Below are 21,333 nucleotides of genomic sequence, written 5' to 3' on the forward strand. Positions count from 1 at the left end.
AAAAATGCACATAGTATACGGTAGCTGGTTGAGAGCCCCCTTAAAACAAAACACAAGACTCGATTAGCTACTACTTCTTTCTTGGAAATATCAAGTATTTCATCCTCATTTCTTTGTTCTTCTGTCGTTTCCTTATAGCCAAAAAAGTATCAAGCTTGCGATCGTATATTATCTTGGGGTTGATTGCAGCCTCGTCTACAATAAGTGATGAAAACCGCTCACCTACAGGTTTTTTGCCTCTAAGACCAACCTTTCTTTAATCAAAGGAGTGACACCAGACGAGCAATCAGTAGGGCCAGAATATCTCGTGAGTGTTCTCTTAGAAGACAGTTAAAAAAAAAAAAACCTCTTGATCGTATATGGGAATAACCTTTAGGAGATATGTATTGCAGTATTATGCATTCTCTGATTGTCTCACTATTCCACCTTGGTATTTTCTTTCGATGAATAAGCAGGTGATCTAGGATAAATTTTGCATGAATACTGCCTTCATCTGCTTCTTTCTTTACATTTTCCAGTTCCTTATGTAACGGATCTCTTTCGATTAGTTGGAGTTTTCGGTTGTTTTCGTTATCTCATCTTGCTTCTCTTGTAACACCCGATTAAGTCGTGTAATTTTCACACGCAATCTGTTAATATTTCTTTTGAGCTCGTCAATGTTGACAGCGTCTGTTTGTGTGGCTTTATGGTCATTTTCAACTGGCAAGACGGAAATGTCACTATCTGATGTTGAGCCACTCGGGACATCTTGTTCAAATAGTGAGAAACCAATATTACTAAAAGATTTGCGTTTCTTTGGTGGAGGGAGATCAGTTTCAGTAATCGTTCGTCTTGGTCTTTTGATATTTGTCACTTTATACCTAGGATAATGATGGAATATTGTGGGCACAGCATTTGGTTTTAATCGTCTAAATTTTCTAATATTAGAATAATCTTCTTCCTTGAAATATAAACTACAAACGACTGAAGATGGGGAGTTGCTGTTTGGAACGAAGTCTTGGCGTGAAATCACTTTAAGCCATTTTTCGCATCTTTCTCTATCACTCGGAAATTCGTGGAATGATATTGTTCCTCCACTCTTTTTTCTATTCGAAGTACACAATGGTACACAACAATTCGTCATTTTGAATCACATCACAATAAACTCACTTACCAGTAGAAAGAAGCACAATATTTAAGTATAATCACACAAGAAACCATACACACATTCCTCAGCGAACCTTGGCAGCTAATGCCATCTGGCGGAAATTTCACATTTTCTCGATTACAGCTTTAACACAGGAATCAACATGAATTGTCAAGGCCGGTAAGGAAGAAGCAAAGCGAGCATCAAGTCGGCCGTGATTCTATTATCTTTCGTAACGAAGTAATGACGAAACTATGACGTAGCTGTGTAACAGTTGTACTGTTATACGCGACGTATGTAGTGATTATTAGTAAGGAATTTACACACGACGTATAAATGAGCTACTCATTGTATAAGTATAAGACAGTTAAACGTCTGTATAAAGAGTTTTTATTAGTAAGCCCGTATATGTATAACTTGTGGTCAGTACAATATTTTCCATCCAGCCGTTATAGCTAGCTTATGAAACCTGATTTAACCAGTGGTTTAGTCGGGCCAGGGCGAGCCAGGGCGTCGCCCTGGTACTTTCTTTAAACCAAAAAGATATTAAAAACTGTATATTTGTGAGAATTATAACGGCCAGTTTAAAGTAAAAAATAGCAGCTTGTCGCTTGTAATTATCATCTGGAAAATACAATGACCTGCGTCTATGTGAGAATTTCTCACTTATAGCTTGAAAGAATTTACAACCCTATTGTTCACGCGCTTTCAAGAAAAGCAAGTAAGGGTGGGTGTGGTACCGTTAAGCCATCAATGCCAATAGGCGAGGCAGCGACGGCCAGTGGTTTTGAAGGATCAATACAGGAATTATTTCGTATTTCTAAACAGTGTTGCCAGGTCTCCGGAAATTTCCGGAGATCTTCGGAATTTTTTCACTTCCCGTAAAAATAGGAAATAATGTTGTAATCTCCGGATTTTTTAATGTAGGAAATTATTTACTTTTTAAAAAAAATCAATCTCTGGCATACATTAAAACTGATAGATGAACATTATATAGTTAAAGTTTTGTTAATATTTTATAACTTGACTATTAAAGTTTCCCTAAATATAAAATATGTAACACGTAAAAATGAATATATCTGGTCTGGAAAAACATCAGTGAGGAGAAGAAGGTGGTAACTACTAATCAAATTGGTGATTAAAAAAATTAAAGTAGAAATCTTTTTATTATAGGTTCATGTATTGTAATAGAAGGTTATAATAACATTTTATGTGATTTTCGAAAGTGCCTCCGGAAATTGTGGATAAATCTCCGATTTTTTTCATTACAACCTCCGGAAATATTTTTTAAAGGTCTGACAACCCTGTTTCTAAAGGTTACAGTAGCGTTAGGCGTGTCATAAAGTGTACTCTGAAATTGTGTCGGTGTCAGTGAAAACATTTTTACAGGAAAGGTCAAGTGAAGTATGGTATTTAATTACCAATACGAAATGAAGAGAACTAGTGAAAACAAATTAACTAATTACTTCTCAAAACTTAAAAAGTGTGAAAATCCTAGTACGACTTCGGAAGGTGATGCAACATCTTTGCCGCCGAATAAGAAAAATGAGTGTGAGTGTGTTCCTTTATTTGTCATGTTAAAAAAAATCGGAAATGATAGATGATACATGCAATGTTGCGAGTGGATATGTAGTTCTAGTAGAACATGAACATGAAGATGCAGGTAAAGCAATTAATATTGATTCTACAAACAGTGTAGATTATCCGACTGTATTGTCAAATCAACAGTAGCTTGTACGCATGAATAAGCATAAGGGTACGGCCACACGAGCTACATTTGTCGCAGGTTTTCTGCTACAAATGAAGCTGCCGTAATTGTCGCAAAATGGGTGGCCACACGGGCGCTACAATTACTGCTAGTTTCTGCGTTAAATGTCGCTACGTGTGGCCACATGACATGCCACACGTAGCGACATTTGTAGCAACTTTCTGCGACAAATGTAGCTGGAATTATAGACCGCATTGAGTTAAATGGAAGCGGCCACACGGAGCAGTAAGTGTAGCAAGTTTGGCGCCGTCTGACATGAGGTCTATTCGTGACCAATAATTTTCCAGCCTAAACGAATTAACATTGTTGTTAGTTACTGGGAATTTCTTATTATGAAATCCATATTTTTTAAATTTTAAATTTATATTAATATTTATTTCCGCTTTACTAATTCCCAGAGGAGACTCAGTGAGTCAAAGAATATACATGTCAAAAGACTTTTATCTACTAACTGACAATAAATAAAGAATAAATATGATGCAAAAGAAAACAAAAAAATTGTAATAAAAGTACAAAAAACCGTGTAAAATGAATGTTCATGCTTTAATTTTTTAGGAATGAGATAGAAAGCGAAAATCATATGTCATGTAAAGGACACACAGATTAAGACTTTAAAAAGAGTGAAATAACAAATCAAAGTTACTCATTTTACAGTAGAGAATTACAATACTTTAGCACAATGTAAATTTACAAATGCGTATGGATACACGCGTAAGCTAATTTTAAATACTATTTTCTTAATCTTATTTCTGCTTTTTTGTTACTTCACCAGAAGTTACAGATTAGACATGCTCTTCCCTTTCCAATACATGAATTTCTGAAGCATCTACAAGTAAAAAGGAGTTTTAAACATGACCCAAAACACAACTCAAAGAGGCAATCTGTTTGTAACATATTTGAGAGATGTCTTGTAAAAGAATTGTGTCTTTTTTTTTACCAAATGAAGTCGCTGTGAAGGGTTTACTGGTACGCTATTGTATAGATTTTATTATCGAAGGAAACCATTGGTCGAAAATGAAAGAAAAAAAATGTGTTCTTTCAAAGAACGGTATTTTGAAAAGAGTCTAAGTAAACACATCTATCATAAAAGTTCTCTTTTTCTTGGTTTTGCAGAATTCTTATTGGACGTTGCGGCAATTTAAACTTGATCCTTATATGCCAAAATACAACTCAAAGTGGAAATGTCTTTATAACACAATAATATTTATAAACAATACTGATTTGTGAGGTCTGTCCTGCAAAAGAATTGTACGTTTTTTTTTACCAAACAAATTGCTGTGAACGGCTTGCTAAAACGCTTTTGTATACATTTTATTATTGAAGAATTCCTTAGGTCGAAATTGAAAGAAGAAAAATGTATGTACTTTTTAAAGAAAGATATTTTGAAGAGAGTTAAAAAATAGGGAACTTAGCCTGGACTATATATAACCGAAGCAATATTTATTGGCACCGTATTGTTAGTAACAAAATATGTTATATATATTGGCATCGTATTGTTATAAATCTGTCATGATAATAATTTCCCATCTAAAAGTCAATCTCCCTCTCTACTTCACTCCCTCATAAACACAAGTTAATTCTGTTGTTATGATTACATATACATACTGAGAATTTCAATCATTAAAAAAACGGATTTTCCTTTAAATTTGAGAATGCCTTTCTCCCATTGTAGTTAATTGGAAGCGGCCACACGGAGCAGTAAGTGTAGCAAGTTTGGCGCCGTCTGACATGTTAGGTCTATTCGTGACCAATAATTTTCCAGCCTAAACGAATTAACATTGTTGTTAGTTACTGGGAATTTCTTATTATGAAATCCATATTTTTTAAACTTTAAATTTATATTAATATTTATTTCCGCTTTACTAATTCCTAGAGGAGACTCAGTGAGTCAAAGAATATACATGTCAAAAGACTTTTATCTACTAACTGACAATAGATAAAGTATAAATATCATGCAAAAGAAAACAAAAAAATTGTAATAAAAGTACAAACAACCGTGTGAAATGAATGGTTATGCTTTAATTTTTTAGGAATGAGATAGAAAGCGAAAATCAAATGTCATGTAAAGGACACACAGATTAAGACTTTAAAAAGAGTGAAATAACAAATCAAAGTTATTCATTTTACAGTAGAGAATTACAATAATTTAGCGCAATGTAAATTTACAAATGCATATGGATACACGCGTAAGCTAATTTTAAATACTATTTTCTTAATCTTACTCCTGTTTTTTTGTTACTTCACCAGAAGGAAAGTAAATATCGCCACTAACTTCCTTTCTGGTAATTGAATTTGCAGCCAGGCATACAACACCTTGGCATTTTATTCATGCTTAATGAATTTAAAAATAAAACAAGTGACGTTGATGAGTGCAGTGAAATTTGTCTCTCGAATTAGCTATAAGATATCGCAATTTGTACCACCCCGCTTATCTTTTTCAACGTTAAAATTTTCTTTTGTTGGTAAAAAAAAACTTTGAGACATGAAACTGTAACATACCCTAAGATTCACCTTTCAGTTTCCCCCTCCCCCGAAATTTAATAATCTGAAAAACGTGATCTATCATGTTTAAGAGGACGTAAACTCTGTTTTCTATAGGATAAGATGTAGGCCTACAATGGGAGAAAGGCATTCTCAAATTTGAAGGAAACCCCGTTTTTTTAAGGGTTGAAATTCTCAGTATGCATATGTAATCATAACAACAGAATTAACTTGTGTTTATGAGGGAGTGAATTAGAGAGGGAGATTGACTTTTAGATGGGAAATTATTATCATGACAGATTTATAACAATACGATGCCAATATATATAACAAATTTTGTTACTAACAATACGGTGCCAATAAATATTGCTTCGCTTATGTATAGTCCAGGCTAAATTCCCTACTTTTTAACTCTCTTCAAAATATTTTTCTTTAAAAAGTACATACATTTTTCTTCTTTCAATTTCGACCTAAGGAATTCTTCAATAATAAAATGTATACAAACGCGTTCTAGCAAACCGTTCACAGCAATTTGTTTGGTAAAAAAACGAACAATTCTTTTGCAGGGCAGACCTCACAAATCAGTATTGTTTATAAATATTATTGTGTTATAAAGACATTTCCACTTTGAGTTGTATTTTGGCATATAAGGATCAAGTTTAAATTGCCGCAACGTCCAATAAGAATTCTGCAAAACCAAGAAAAAGAGAACTTTTATGATAGATGTGTTTACTTAGACTCTTTTCAAAATACCGCTCTTTGAGCGTACACATTTTTTTTCCTTCATTTTCGACCAAAGGTTTCCTTCGATAATAAAATCTATACAATAGCGTACCAGTATACCCTTCACAGCGACTTCATTTGGTAAAAAAAAAGACACAATTCTTTTACAAGACATCTCTCAAATATGTTACAAACAGATTGCCTCTTTGAGTTGTGTTTTGGGTCATGTTTAAAACTCCTTTTTACTTGGAGATGATTCATGTATTGGAAAGGGAAGAGCATGTCTAATCTGTCGTATAATCCCAATGACCCTTCTACAGAACCACGAGAAATTAGGTCTTCATACAGCCTTTCAGCAAACCCTTCACCCACACCGTACTTCCGATTGTTACTGACGAACAATATTACCTGTTGTAAAATCGACACAGGAGTAAAAGTTAACTTTATGGCACTGCTATAAATTTTCTTCTCATGCGCATTACAATTGTGTGTGACCGTAATAATGTACACACACACACACAAAGCGACTTTGGCTTCATACTCCATCTCGGAAGAAAGCTTCCACTACAGTAGGGCTGAGTGCTTCAAAACGCAAAAGAACTAGCTACAAATGTCGCTACGTGTGGCATGTCATGTGGCCACACGTAGCGACATTTAACGCAGAAACTAGCGGTAATTGTAGCGCCCGTGTGGCCACCCATTTTGCGACAATTACGGCAGCTTCATTTGTATATCAGAAAACCTGTGACAAATGTAGCTCGTGTGGCCGTACCCTAAGGCTTCGGCCACAGTGCAAGCGGCAAGCGGCGCGGTACCGCTTTCGAAAAATTGAGGAGTGGGGAGGAAAGAGCGTTGGTGTGGCCATATAGCTAGAGTCGGTGAGCGGCGCGGCGCGGCGTGGAGATGAGTTCATGGCAGTGTTTGCTTTTAGGCAATTCTTATCTAGAAAGAACAGCTTAAAATTGAAAAAGTAGGGAATTTTGTGTTCATCCATTTAATAAGATATGTGAAACTCTGAGAATTTTATCGTTTGTATGGAGAATTAGGGACATTTTCAGATAGATATTTGAAGTATACTCGCATGCCTTTTACAACTTTCAACTATTTTCCAAATAAAAACAAGAAGCGACTACAGAAGCAAGCCATCAAATTTCGGAGATCTATCACTATTGCACAACGGCTAATCATTACATTAAGATAAAATTATTTTAAGTTAAAGGCACAGGATCATGAATTCTTCGAGCAATGATGCAGGTAGGCTATACTGCATATAAATTAAATTAAATTAAATTAAATAAGAATAGTCCTATAAATCCTTAAATTTTTGTGTTGATGGAATTGAGTCGCATTCATTACAAATAATTGCATGGGCTGCATCTTACATGGCAAAAAAACACATGTTTATACTTACGAAAATTTAACATTAGAAATAAACACATTTTTCAATATTTTTCATTTTATTCATATTGGTTTATTGCATTTAAAACTTCTTACAATACTGTGCTGTGCAGTTTTAATTTTTGCACTGCACTTAGAATTACTTTTCGTATGCAGCAGAAGATACATTAAAAATTGTGCTCCGGACCACTGAAATTCTCTCTTGCCGTTACGTTATTAACAGGATATCGAACTACTCAAGCTTCAGCATCTTCTCTTCATCAATTCGTCTGATTTGCGTTCTTGAGCCCTTGGCTTTGGTGCTGAGGCATTCGAAAACATATTCGTCTGAAGCGATACGTTATCATCGCTGACAATTGTCTTTACTTTCCCCCAAATCAGGGCTGTTTGGAGTCGATGGGATCTTCTGAAAGAAAGATTTCCTTACTAGAAAGGACGACGTCCTTCATAAACATCGTCAGGTCGAAAAACGCCCATAACGATGTAGCGATTCGAGAGCTTCGGAACTGCTTCGTATCTTTGGGAGCTTCTGGAGTACCTTTTCAAATTTCTCTTTTAAATTCTACAACTTATTTTTGCTACGCCTTGTGAAATAGAATGCAGTAGTGAATATTTAATGAATTAGTGATTAAAATATTAATATATTCTAATATTAGTCTATTACTACGTTAAAATGAAGAAGAATTTAAGGTAAATTTCTAACATTACTCTTTCTTGTAGGTTTATAACCGCAGGGACATCATTGCGATCACTGGCACTTTCCTTCAGGGTACGAAAATCTACAGCAATTGTAATGGTAAGAGAAACATGTGAGGTAATCTAGAATGCACCGATTAAAGAATTTATACCACAACCAAATAAAGAAAAATAAAAAAAAGTGGTCAGTGATTACTATGAACGTGTGGTTCTCTAATTGCTTCGTAACAAACGACGAAAAGCATGGTCAGATAAAGGATCCTGATAAATTCGTTTCCAGCTATTTTAATTTACGTAATATTACTACAGAATATTGCTGGCGCAGACAAAAAATTTTAACCATTGATTTGGTGGGAAGAGGAAAACAGAGTGATGGAGGCATTTTCACAACTTTACACTTCTCATTTTGTTGGAGACCAACAGGTTCAATGTGCCTGAACTATCGAACTCACATGTAAAGGTATCACTTGTACTTTTTGGAGATGAAGCCTACCCTCTAAAACTTTATCTTATGAGGCAATATCTAATGAGAGAACTAACGCATAGAAGGGAAAATTTTAAGTAACGTTTATCGAATGTTCTAAAAATAATATATGGAATGTGCTTTCGGAATATTGCGTGCTAAGTGGCGATTCATGAATAGAAATATTGACCCAAATATGAAACGAGCCAGCACATATAATCTTCCATTTGAGAAAAAGATTGTAACAATGATTTGCATTATCATGAAATAACTTTACAAATTGACAGAAACTGATCATGTGCAAACTCATTAGAACTCAGATCGCAGGAATAATAGTTGCAGTGAATTTGCTAGACAAATAAGAATAACTTCACTGATTATTTCAATCAGTCGCAGATGTTAATATAACATTATAGTTTGTGCTTAATAGATTGTGCTTTTTCATAACAAAAGTGTCAATATTCTTGTATGAGATTGTAAATAATTACTTTTTACCTTATAGTTTTAATCGTATTTCTTTGCATTAACGATGGTTAATCGTAACAATAGAATCATTTAAATATATAATTGTACCTTTATTTCGGAGTTAGAATATGTTTATATTGTACAAAATACTGAGTGTTTATCCCGACAATATTCTACGAAGTATGATGGTGACAATGATAACAATAACAATAATAATAACTATTATTATTATGCATATTACAAAAATATTCTTCGCGTTTAGTAAAATTTCTTTCTACATATTCCTCGTCATGGAGAGGTTTTCGAAGTTCTTCTCTCTGTCATTCCACAGGAATATTCGGGTTTTCACTTCTTAAATGATAACTTCTTTCTCATTTCTTGGCAATTCATAACTTGCAATTGTGAGCGGCACCGCTAAAATCTCAAACAAGAGTGAGCGGCCAGCGGCGTGTAGCGTTGTCCTTGAACCAACTTCCCATCCAAAATGCCGTTTCGCTCACACTATGGTCAGCTGCATTTGCTAACATGCGTTTGTGACTCATCCACGCCGCCACACAACGCGCCGCGCCGCTTGGCGCTTGCACTGTGGCCGAAGCCTAAGTGGCTCATAGCGAAGAATGGTTATTTAGGTTGTAGTGTTTGCACATCAGTAGGACACATAGGACTTCACAAAACTCAAGGATTGTCTCTTAGTAATGAATGGGTAATTGATCAATTGTATTTAATGGCACAGAAAAAAACAGCAATTGAAATCTGTAAAAAAAAATGTTTACCATCAGGCATCTATAGCACACAGCAAATGCGAGTCAATTTTAACTGAGTCTAGGAAATCACAGTTAGAAAGCTTAACATTGCAGCAAAAAGAGCATCATATTAATGCGACATAAAAAATGTTAACACTGCTTATTACTTATTTTAAAAAAATCGACCATTCTCTGACCATTAACATTTAATTCAATTGCAAAAGGAAAAGGGACTCGATGTTGGAGTAACTCTTCATTCCCGTTACAGTGCGATTGAAATAATCAAACACATTGCATCAGAATTTAAAAAGAAACTGATATCAGAACTTACAGGCGCTGCCCATAAAATTTCAGTATTAATAGATGAATCAACAACATTGGCAAGCAATCTGCTTTAATAGTGTATATTAAAACTTTCATACATGGTATAGACGAAGTTATATTTCTTGAATTAATTAATCTTTCAAATCAAAATGCTGAAACAATTACAAGTGAACTTCTTAAATGTCTTTCCTCATATGGTTTCACTGAAAGTTACCTTCAAAGAAATCTGATTTCCTTTGTATGTGATGGTGCAAGTGTTCTTGTTGGTAGATCCTCTGGTGTTGGGAAATTGCTTCACAGTAAATTGCAATAACCCAGTATAATTATTTGGCACTGCCTTAATCACCGTTTGGAGTCAGCTGTTCATGACTCTGTATCAGATATGAATGCCATTAATCACTTTAAAAGTTACATTGACATAATATTTGTCTTGTTTAGTCAATCGCCAAAAAATATGGCAGAGTTGCAAACAGTAGCCTCAGGGCTGACTGTTGAATTAACTAAAATTGGAAGAGTCCTTGGTTATCGTTGGGTTGCTAACAGTTTTTGATCTGTGTTTGCAGTGTGGAATACATATTTAACATTAATGACCTATTTCAGAGAAATAGCTTCTAATCCTAGACGGACAGCTAATGAAAGAATAGAATTTACAGGACTATATAAACGTATGGAATCTATTGAGTTCCTGAAGGACCTAACATTAATACATGATGTTTTGGAAGAACTTAAAAACTTGTCCCTACAACTTCAAGAGCGAACTTGCACAATAAGTCGTGCGGACGAATTAATTAAAATAACAATTCGGTACATAGAGTAGCTGAAGCAAAAACTAGGAGAAAAAGAAACAGAAGCCGAGAAAGCATCAAAGAGCATGCATTATCTAGAAATTTCATTTACGAACAATAAAAGAATAGTAAGTACTGATTGACTTCAGTTCCTTTCGAGTATTATTAATAATCTTCAAAGCGTTGCTTTACCACTGTTGCTTCATATCAAAAAAGTAAAAGTGGCAATCATGAGACTGAAAGTTATGAACAGATGTTGACAGAAATTGACATTTTAAATCCAGATACATGGCCTGAAGATGAAAAAGGAAATATACGATATGACGAAGAAAATATAAGAAGAATATGCACAAGATTCCGCTTTGACGATGTGCGATCCATTTTAAATGGATTTCGAGAATATTTCGACGTAGGAGGAAGGAAGATTCCTGTTTCATTAATCCCTTTGTCGAATGGGTAACCACTGAATCTAAAAGAGAATTTAGTGCTATGAACGTTATAATTACGAAGTTACGTACAAAACTTTTAATAAAAAATGTTTCTTCTGCAATGTTCATCAAACTTAATGGACCACCACTTTCTACATGGAATGCTCTACCTTACGTCAAGTTCTGGTGAGTGCACCACCGCTCAGTTGAAGATCAACAATCGCGACATGTATCAGAGAACGAAGACAGCGAGAGCAGTGAAATTTGGAAGCTATTTTAACAAGGTAAATAATAAAATATTAATAATATTAATGTATTGTTTGTCGTTTAAATTTTAGACAATGGAGAATTAACATGTAGGCTGTAGCACCTAAATGACCATGTATGCAGGCTGCAGGGGAAAAATACAGTGAAAAAGTTAAATAATATCATTTTAATACTTAATAATAATAATAATAATAATAATAATAATAATAATAATAATAATAATAATAATATAAAATACGAATAAAATGTCATATGTCGTGTTGTGGATTTTTTTGTTCAGGTATAGCCCTGACACTTTTTCTAGGTCTACACCACTGGATTTAACTGCTTACTGTAGTTCCCCAAATTCATAATACTGGCTGAGCTCCCACCGGTTGCGAACATGATGCCTTTGACCATACAGCTATGACGCAGGACTGAAGTCACTTTACTGTATCACTCTACGTTCAAAATTTTCTGCTTAAAGTGCAAGTAATATAATATGTATCTTAAACTCATAACAGTATTACTTTGTAATGAGCTGATACTCTTGGTAAATGTAGGCATAAATTGGCGGATAGTACTTCTATATGGAGCCAGAGAGTAACTCACTAACTCAGAGAGCAAAATAAATGTTGAGATGGAAAGGAAAATACTTCGTATCAGATTACAAGACAGTGCTGATAGACAATAATTAGGAGAAGAACAGAGATAAAAGATGCTGCAAGCACAACCAGCTGTCTCAAGTAGACCTAAGCAGAACATGTGATGAGGATGAATCCCAACATTTAAACAAAAATATCTAAAAATAAGCATATTAATTACTAATTTCATCATAATTAAAAACAAATAATAATTTCATAAAAAATTTCAGTAAATATTTACCAAGCCACAGACTGGGAACCAAGAATCGGTCGCAATAAACGTGGGTACAAAAAGAAGAAGATCAAAGGACGACTTAAAGACAAATTTTGGCAGTCCTTCTCTACAACTGTGAAGAACTAAAAAGAATGGTGACGATCCGAAAGAAGCGTCCAAGGATTTACTTGAAACTTTTCTGGAGTCGCAACCCTGAATCGCATAACCCACTACCACCTTGTTTCGATAAGAGACCCTTACCTTTCCGAGATTTCATGGGCTACCTCTAATAATAATAATAAATAATTTGAGTAGTGTTGACAAACAAATAGACTACTTTCACTCAATCATAGAACAAACAAATAACATTCAGAGAGAAAAACAACTAAAGTCCAATGTCAGCTTCAAATGTATGCATATCAAGCAAGGAGGCAGTTTAATATTTTTAAGTAAATGTGATATGCATTACGTATGTATCATACAGAGAGAGAGAGAGAGAGAGAAAGATAAGCATATCGTTCTATGAGTTAGCCAGCTGTTGAAGTTGGCCAGGTTGTGAACAACATAGCGTCGCATTGCGAACAAAAAACCTCGTAACTCCACCCTGGCTCAAAAATGCGTTTTCTTCATAATCAGGCTTTTGCAATACCACTACATCTCTTGGCGAAGACTCGAACGTCTAAGTCACTCCTACAAGCATCTACCATGTAATATCAAAAACTCGTAGTACCTGGGCAAGAAAATTGAACCTTCAAAAACTCGTAACTCCAGGAGGTGTTCATCAGTTTACTATCTTTATTCAACAATTAGCATTAATTTCTGACGCAGGGTTTTGCCCGGTACGACCACATTTTAGTAGATGGTTACAACGAACAAGGATGTTGAGTATGTGAATGTTAAGCGTCGCAGAGATAGTCTACTACAGCACAAACAACCCATAGATCTTACATATTGCATTTTCATTTATTAATTAATGGTAAAAGAATAGAAGTTTGTGAAACCATGTTCATTAATACACTTTGCCTTGGAGAATGTAATGTAAGGAAGGCTACGAGAAACACCCATTATCTGATGTTTCTCCTCGTGGTTCTCATAACCAGGCAGGGCGCAACAGTCCAAAACAGTTTCTACAAAACTTAACGTAACTGAAGTCATATTAATGTAGATCCACATCACAGAAACTATATCTTGAGGCAAATTGGCGATCAAAAAGTGCTCTCTTTAAGTTTAAGAAATACTGTGCCCTAAATGAGTTACAAGAAGCATCAATGAATTGTTTAATGGAATTTGAGGAAGAAAATCTTAGCCTTTTTTCTTCAAAAAAGAAAATCGATGCGATCTCTGTTGTGCATACAAGACTGGAAACAATACACAGAAAGAATATTCACAACATATTTTCGAAAAGATCAGGCACGTAAGGAGAAAGAGTCTGACAAGAATGGATCTACAAAAGTATATACTATGGATCTTCAAGCCGTTTTGCTGTTTCCTTTCCTGAAGACATCAGGCTTGTATTACAAGACGAAGTTGAAAGTTACTTGCACTCAAAGGATGGATACTTTTTCTGTGGAACGAGTCGCAGATGAATTTGCAAGCATTGTAGTACATTCATAGACACGAATATAGATCCAACTGAGAAAGAAATTATTTCGTATAGTGACGGGTGTACTTATCAAAATATAAATTCCGTTTTAGCGAATGCTCTTGTCACACTTGCCATGCGCAAAAAACATTACAGTGGTCCAAACATTTCTTGAAAAGGGTCACACTCAGATGGAGTATAACTCTATGCACCAACAATAGAAAGAAAACTTAAGAATAGGCAGATTTTCACCCCTGCTATTTAATTTGAGGTGTGTGCCACTGTTCGGATGAACCCTAAACCCTATGAGACAGTGTCTCTTGATTACATATTCCTCAGGGCTTGTAATCGCCCTATTCGCCCTGGGAATAAAGCTGGTGATCCCGCAGTGACTCACCTCAGACATCGTCGCTATAATCCTAGTGGAGTAATTCACTACAAACATCTTTATGAGGATGAATGGCAACCGCTTCCAAAGAGGATGAACAACCAGAACAAAGCAGATACCTCAGTGCCAAAACTATACAATGAAACAATCAAAGTTAACACAGAGAAATTTGTACATTTACAACAACTTAGTGTGTAATACCACGTGATTTCCATCCATTTTACAATAATTTGCCACATATTTGTTCAGATAAATCATGTGGGCATCTTAAAGACAAATGGAAGAAGTTACCTTGGTTTTGGCTATACTATAATTGATTGAAGTATAAAAGTTTAACAATTCAAATTAATTATTAAATGCTTTAATTTCCAGTTTTTTTTTCGTTTCATAGTCTACAAATTTTTGTCTAAATGGATGTTAAAATTTTAAAATACGGTTTATTTAACGACGGTTGTAACTGCAGGGGTTATATCAGCATCGCCGGTGTGCCGGAATTTTGTCCCGCAGGAGTTCTTTTACATGCCAGTAAATCTACTGACATAAGCCTGTCGCATTTAAACACACTTAAATGCCATCGACCGGGGCCGGTATCGAAACCGCAACCTCTATTATAGAAGGCCAGCACTATACCAACTACGGTACCGAGGCCGACCTAAATGGATGTTTTTCATTTCTTATATTATTATATGATTTTCAATAAATATAGTGTGTAATAAACGTAAGAACTGTGTTTAGAATTATTAGTAGTATAATAATTATCCCACCAATTTTCCTTTCAAAACCTCGTCAGTCCATTTTTGGTTGGGAAGTGAAGAAACAAAAACACGTAACTCCATTTACGGTTCAAAATGAAACAGTAATATAAAATCATATACCTCATCATCAAGAGGACTGATTTTATTGTTTCGTTGTGGAAGCCTAAAAACCTGGTTATCTAGATAGTTTTTTTGCTTCTCCTGTAAAATTTTTATATTTGGAGTTACGAGGTTTTGTTCGCCATGCGACGATAGATAGTTTTTATTTAATAATAATAATTATCGTTAAAGTTGAAGTTCGCCGTTGTGGCTGAGCGAGTAACGCGTTTGCTTCCCAACCAAGCAGTCCGAGTTCGATTCCCGGCGTAGGTAATAATTTTAGTTGTGTTGATATAAACACATAGGTGACTTTCACTAAATCATAGTACAATGTGTATCTGAAAAAAATATAGATTTTAGTATTTTCAGCAGACTATCGCCTAAGTTTAATGGATTAGGACATGTATATTCGCAAATTTTCTTCCGTGATTATTGCTTCTAGTGTTCACTCCATATTATGATTAATCGTTAATTAGATTAAAATTTTTAACTTAAAATCAGTTAAGTACACGTGATATTTGGTTCAGATCTCCAGTAGATTCAAAACATAGGGCCACTAATGTGATATAGGTATAAATCAAATTTCCCAGATATATATATATATATATATATATATATATATATATATATATATATATATATATGCATATCTTTTCTTTCAGCAGAACTTGTCTACTTTCCCATTAATTGCGCCTAAATGTCATACAAATGCAGCTCTTAAACATGGTGCTAGTTTCGGCCCAAGACTTTATAAAAATTACAAACCATTTTCCAAATTTGAAATATTTTAAAATTGAAGCTTTTAAAGAAGAAATTTATAAAATTATTAATGATATTTAATATTGACAAATGTGTGTATTTTTTATAATTTATTGCTGTCGACTATATTAATGTTTTTATTGCATATCACTGGCTTCTGTCTGATTGTCAATTTATATTAATTGTTTTTTTTCTCCCTTCTTTTCTGTCTTTTTTTTTGCTCTTGTGTGTTATTTATTGGTTTGAATTAAGTTACTGTATTTAGTAAACTGTCCTTGTAAATTTTATGTTATATTATTGGCTAAGACCACACCGTACACGAGCCTGGATCTTACGGTAGTGCTAGAAATATTTTTGTTATATAATTTTAATGAAAGGATAAAATAAAAATTATGAAAGCGTTCCATATCTGACGTCAATGGGATGGGTAAGATTGAAACTGGTTGAAAAGGGAATGAAAGATTCAAGTTCTTTTAAGATGAGTGTGGGTGAAAATATATTGGACCAAGTCTACGGATATCTTCATGGATGGAATAGTGGTTAATCATCAAATCCGTGAGCACATCATAATATCAGAACGACTTAGTTAATCTATTTCATTTTATGGGTTATAGTAAACGGAAACGAAAGTACCACAAAGACCTGCCTTAATCACCGTACCTGTTCATAAAACACTATTTGGACTTTCCGGTATTTTATTCGGTCTCCGATATGAAAATCTGGCGCTTTAGTCGTTCGGCTAAATATAAGCATCTATCAATAACAATATGTCCCAGAAACTAAAAATAATATGCAACATTTAGATTATCTATCAATATGCTAAACTAATAAATTATTGAACGTTATTAAGAGAGACCTCCAATCTGACTGCCACTTTTGACAAGATCTCTTTTGTTTTTAGGTTATTCTGGACATTAGCCTTCATTTTGGCTACATTAACTGCATCTTACTTCATCATCGTTGTGTACAATAAATGGGATGAGACGCCTGTGATTGTATCCATCGGTGCAAGAGCTACTCAAATGTCCGATATTCCATTCCCGGCTGTCACCATCTGCACTATGAACGAAGCCAGAAAAACTGAAGCCAACAAAATTAAAGAATCCACGTGAGTTTTAATACATAGATGTAACTCTTTATTAGTGACGTTCAATTAAACGAAGGATCCCTCAGTGGATGATTTTGTTGTCAAGCAACCAGGGAACAATTTCTGATATATTATTCTATGGATTTTACGGTAGAAAACAGCAATGAAACTGTTTTGTCAATAATTGTGTTTTCTCTGTCGTTTTCATTTCACCATTTGTCCAATGTTGTGAACTTCATACTTCTCAAGAAAATTGGATCCGATTTCCGGAAGATCCTGTAAGATTTACTGTGTATGAAGTGGTTATCAAACATGTTTCCTTAAGTAATTAGAGTATTTGTTATTTTTATTCCACACTGAGCCATTAACGTCACATAACTTGTTCCTTGTCAGAGATGTCGAGTTCGATCCCTTAGCAGATCCAGTGACAGTTTGTTGTGGTGGTTAAAGTGGCTGCGGGGCTAGTTTCTTCCAAGAAATTAGATTTTTAGCCCAAATTTTCATGCCACCATTCATCCATTATCGCTAAATTATCATTCGACTCCTCCGAAAAGGAATGAGAATTTCATCTCCTCAGGTGTCTTAAGAATTTTGGTACAAAATGCGACTCCGAATAATTATATTTTTCATAATCATTAATTTTACAATTTAACTTATAATGATGTGAACTCGGCATAATTTCTTCATTATTTTCCAGGAATAAGGGTGAAGACATATTCAAGAAAATGTTGCAGGATGCTTGTAATAACACCGAAAAAGAAATGCCAATAAAAGAGTGGGATAACAAATCAGCAGAAAGCGGAGATATGATCTTGAAATTCATGGTGACAGTGAGTATTAATATTGAATTATCTTCATTGTATTTCATCTGTCTGTAGCGTCACAACCCAAATTGAGCCTTAGCCTCTTTAGCATCTGCCACCACTCTCTGGGTCTTCTCACTGGCATTTTCTCTTCGAATTTGCTACTTTCTTAAGAATGTGTTGATGTTATCCCGTATTGCAACGATCATAATCTAGTGCCCCGTAACGCCATTACAACAAGCTCTCTCGTCCTATCTACAGCTGATTTGACCAAACGGGTAGAGGCACGAGACATCGTGTCAACTAAACCGTCATCTAGCGTCGATGAAATAGGTGATAGCGAAATGATTCCGAAGATTTGCCGAGGTATTAACTGATATTCGCCTTGCAGTTGCAAAAAAAAACTTCGGATAAACTCAACTACGGAAGGGAATCAGTTCAAGCACGGACTTTTCGTCAATTATAAAAAATAAGAGAAATCATCGTTGAGTAAAAAGTAGTTAATTAAATTACATCTGCACTACTTCAGCAATTAACTCTAATGAAATTTCAGTTAAAAAATAAAAAAAGAGAACAGTGTACTTATCTGAACCAAATACTTTTCAAATTTTTCATGAACTAAAAATTACTTTAGCATTTTGAAAATACAACAAATTTTGGTGTTTTAATTGGACATAGCACAGAATACTAAACGTGTTCTTCATTAACTATATTGCTTATCTTTCATCTTATTGAGGCGCTACAATATGTTCCAACCTTTCTTTGGAGCAATACTAAACAGGAAAGGTATAATACAAACGAGAAAAACCTAGTCCTGTGGAATGGAAATAAACGTCTGTCCACGTCAGGAATAGATCAATGGACCGCTTGGTTGGGAAATGCAGCGAAGACCAATAATTATATTTGATATGTAATATGATCAGTAGGGCTAAGAATTGTAAGCCGTTATATTGTGCTTCATGCGCCTCTGACTTTAGTTACCAGTAAGTAATTGCGTTGGGACGGGGGGATTTCAGTGTGTTTCATTTAGCAGTGAACTTCAGTTGATCGGTTACATTACGACCGAATACTGCTATTCGTAATAGACAACATTCAACGTCCTGTAAAGAAGAATAATAGCAAGATGTCGAGGACGAAATTTGTGACTTAATTTCAAATGAGGAAATTTGTAATAATGATACAGATTTTGAAACAAATAATGCTTGTGTAAAATATTTCAAATATTCCCCCATTGTTTCTGCAGAAGTGGAATGAAGTTTCTCTAGATATAAGGCAGTGTTTTCTAGCAACAGGCAATCATTCTCCTTTGAAAATTTGAAAATGTGGTTTGTTATTCACTGCAATAATACATGAAATGAAAAATTATGTAAAACAAAAACGTAATACACCAACATATTAATATAGTGAAATAATAAGCTTGATACTTGTCAATGTTATATTAGGTGTGGTTTCTAAAGACAGAAAATAAAATATCTTTAAATAGTGCAATTTTTCTTTAACAAAGAAAATGATGTCTTTAAATATTTTTCTTTAGCAGAAAGTTGTGTTTCGAAGTCAAAGGAGTGGCTTTCAACCACACAAATGCTGAGAACTATCTTACAGTGATGAAAAGCATGAGTTCAAGCGAACGAAAGACACTGCGTTAACTCACCCCAACTCTGAGACGTACTCAAAGTTAGAGGCGCACGAAGCGCACTGGTAGTATAACGTCATATATTTCTCAGTCCTAATGATCAGATTAATATAGCATAAATGTCTGTAAAAATTGTAGGGGAAATTATATTATGTGATTAAAAAAAAAGAGAAAATGTTTAATTTTATATTTTGGCAGATACAATTGTTATTGATAACTTTATAACTGTATGCAATTAATACAGTTTCGATGGAGTAACTGACGTCGTTACAAAGTAAATCACAAACTGTTACATTTGTCTTCCACGGAGAACTATACAAACATGTAATTGTAAAATGGTGGTTATACGTCTATATAATATGAAGCAACAAAATTTACTCTGGTCAGCATGCTTACTGGCTATAATATAGGAGTTTTATGTCCTCTGCTCTTTAAACATTTATTAATATATGGAACCACTGTCTGATTAGTGTATATGTTTAAGTTTAGCTAGATAAATAGCTTCTATGATTATGTTCATTTTAATTAATTGAAACAATTGCATACAAGTTATTCACTGACATGGCGACCTTTAAATTATCAGATAACATTTCTTAAAATTCTGTATAAATATAGCACACTCTCTCTATTATAAAGATAGAGGTAAAGTCATCCCTATCACATGCTATGGAGACCCATAGGATGGGGGAAGATTAAGGTTTCCATCTGTATAGGGGTCGTCAGCACAGAGCACGCTGGGGCTAGCATCTATTACCCGCGGAAAACGCAGTGCACCATTGTGTATTGCGTAGCTGCTAGCGGGTATGCCCTCTATCTCTCCCTGCTGCATGACGGTGCACACGGGACGGCACCGCGTAGCCTACCCGTTGCACATTTCAGCGAGTGCTCACGACCATTGGTATCGTTGCTTACGAGATTATACAAGCTGGCGCATAGAGCTTGAAAAACGAGTCAGAAGTGGTTCCCTCGTAATGCCAATTCCGCCGCTCGGAGCGCTGTTCTGCCCTATATATTCATAGCAGAACACTTAAAAGACATTGACATTTGGGACATTTAAAGGACTCATCATTGCTTATTAAATGCTTCGTACAATATTTTATGGACAATAGACGTAATTTGCAAACTTCTACTCCTCAATTATATTACAATAAAAGGCTGTCATTCTTGATATTAAAACATATTACATATAAACTGAGGGACTGTCTGCTCTGTACTTCAGTTCATACACCAAACATTTCCGGAAATAAATTAACTTGACATCTTACATATACGCACTATAGCCTACCCTTTTCACCTAATATTATTAATATTGTTATTAAATAAGATATTGCAACTAATTAAGGTACTGCATTATCTTTAATTTCCTTGAATTCATAATTACGCATTTGCAAGAAGGCCTAACTTTTCCCTCTCTTTTTTAAAAAAATACGGACGTCACAATAACTGAGAAGTATAATTATTGCGCGATTTTTTCTTGCAGTGGTGAAAACATTTCTATAGGCCTACTGATTAATCTATTGAGCATAGTAATAGTAAACGCTGTAGTATTTTAGTGCGTGTACGCCTACTTAGCTCTTGTAAAACGAAATTTTCACTTTCACTTTCAACGGAACACTCACTTATATTCAGTTCTTGTATCTTGCAGTAAATTATCCATTTGTGATCATCTTTCCAATATAACCTCCCATTGAAACGACCACTTAAAATCATGAGCTAGAATTTA

At 34.7% G+C, this 21,333-nt stretch overlaps 1 protein-coding gene across 2 annotated transcripts in view; it reads left to right on the forward strand.

Moving 5' to 3' along the window:
* LOC138715404 (pickpocket protein 28-like) overlaps positions 1-21,333 on the forward strand; it is a 196,643-nt gene that overhangs the window by 87,969 nt on the left and 87,341 nt on the right. For both annotated transcript variants that reach the window (XM_069848266.1, XM_069848267.1), the window contains exons 3-4: positions 16,989-17,195; positions 17,872-18,004. In XM_069848266.1, the coding sequence (XP_069704367.1) occupies positions 16,989-17,195; positions 17,872-18,004 (340 nt within the window). The remainder of the gene's footprint in view (positions 1-16,988; positions 17,196-17,871; positions 18,005-21,333) is intronic.

This window comes from Periplaneta americana, chromosome 15, assembly GCF_040183065.1.
Source record: "Periplaneta americana isolate PAMFEO1 chromosome 15, P.americana_PAMFEO1_priV1, whole genome shotgun sequence".
NCBI lineage: Eukaryota > Metazoa > Arthropoda > Insecta > Blattodea > Blattidae > Periplaneta > Periplaneta americana.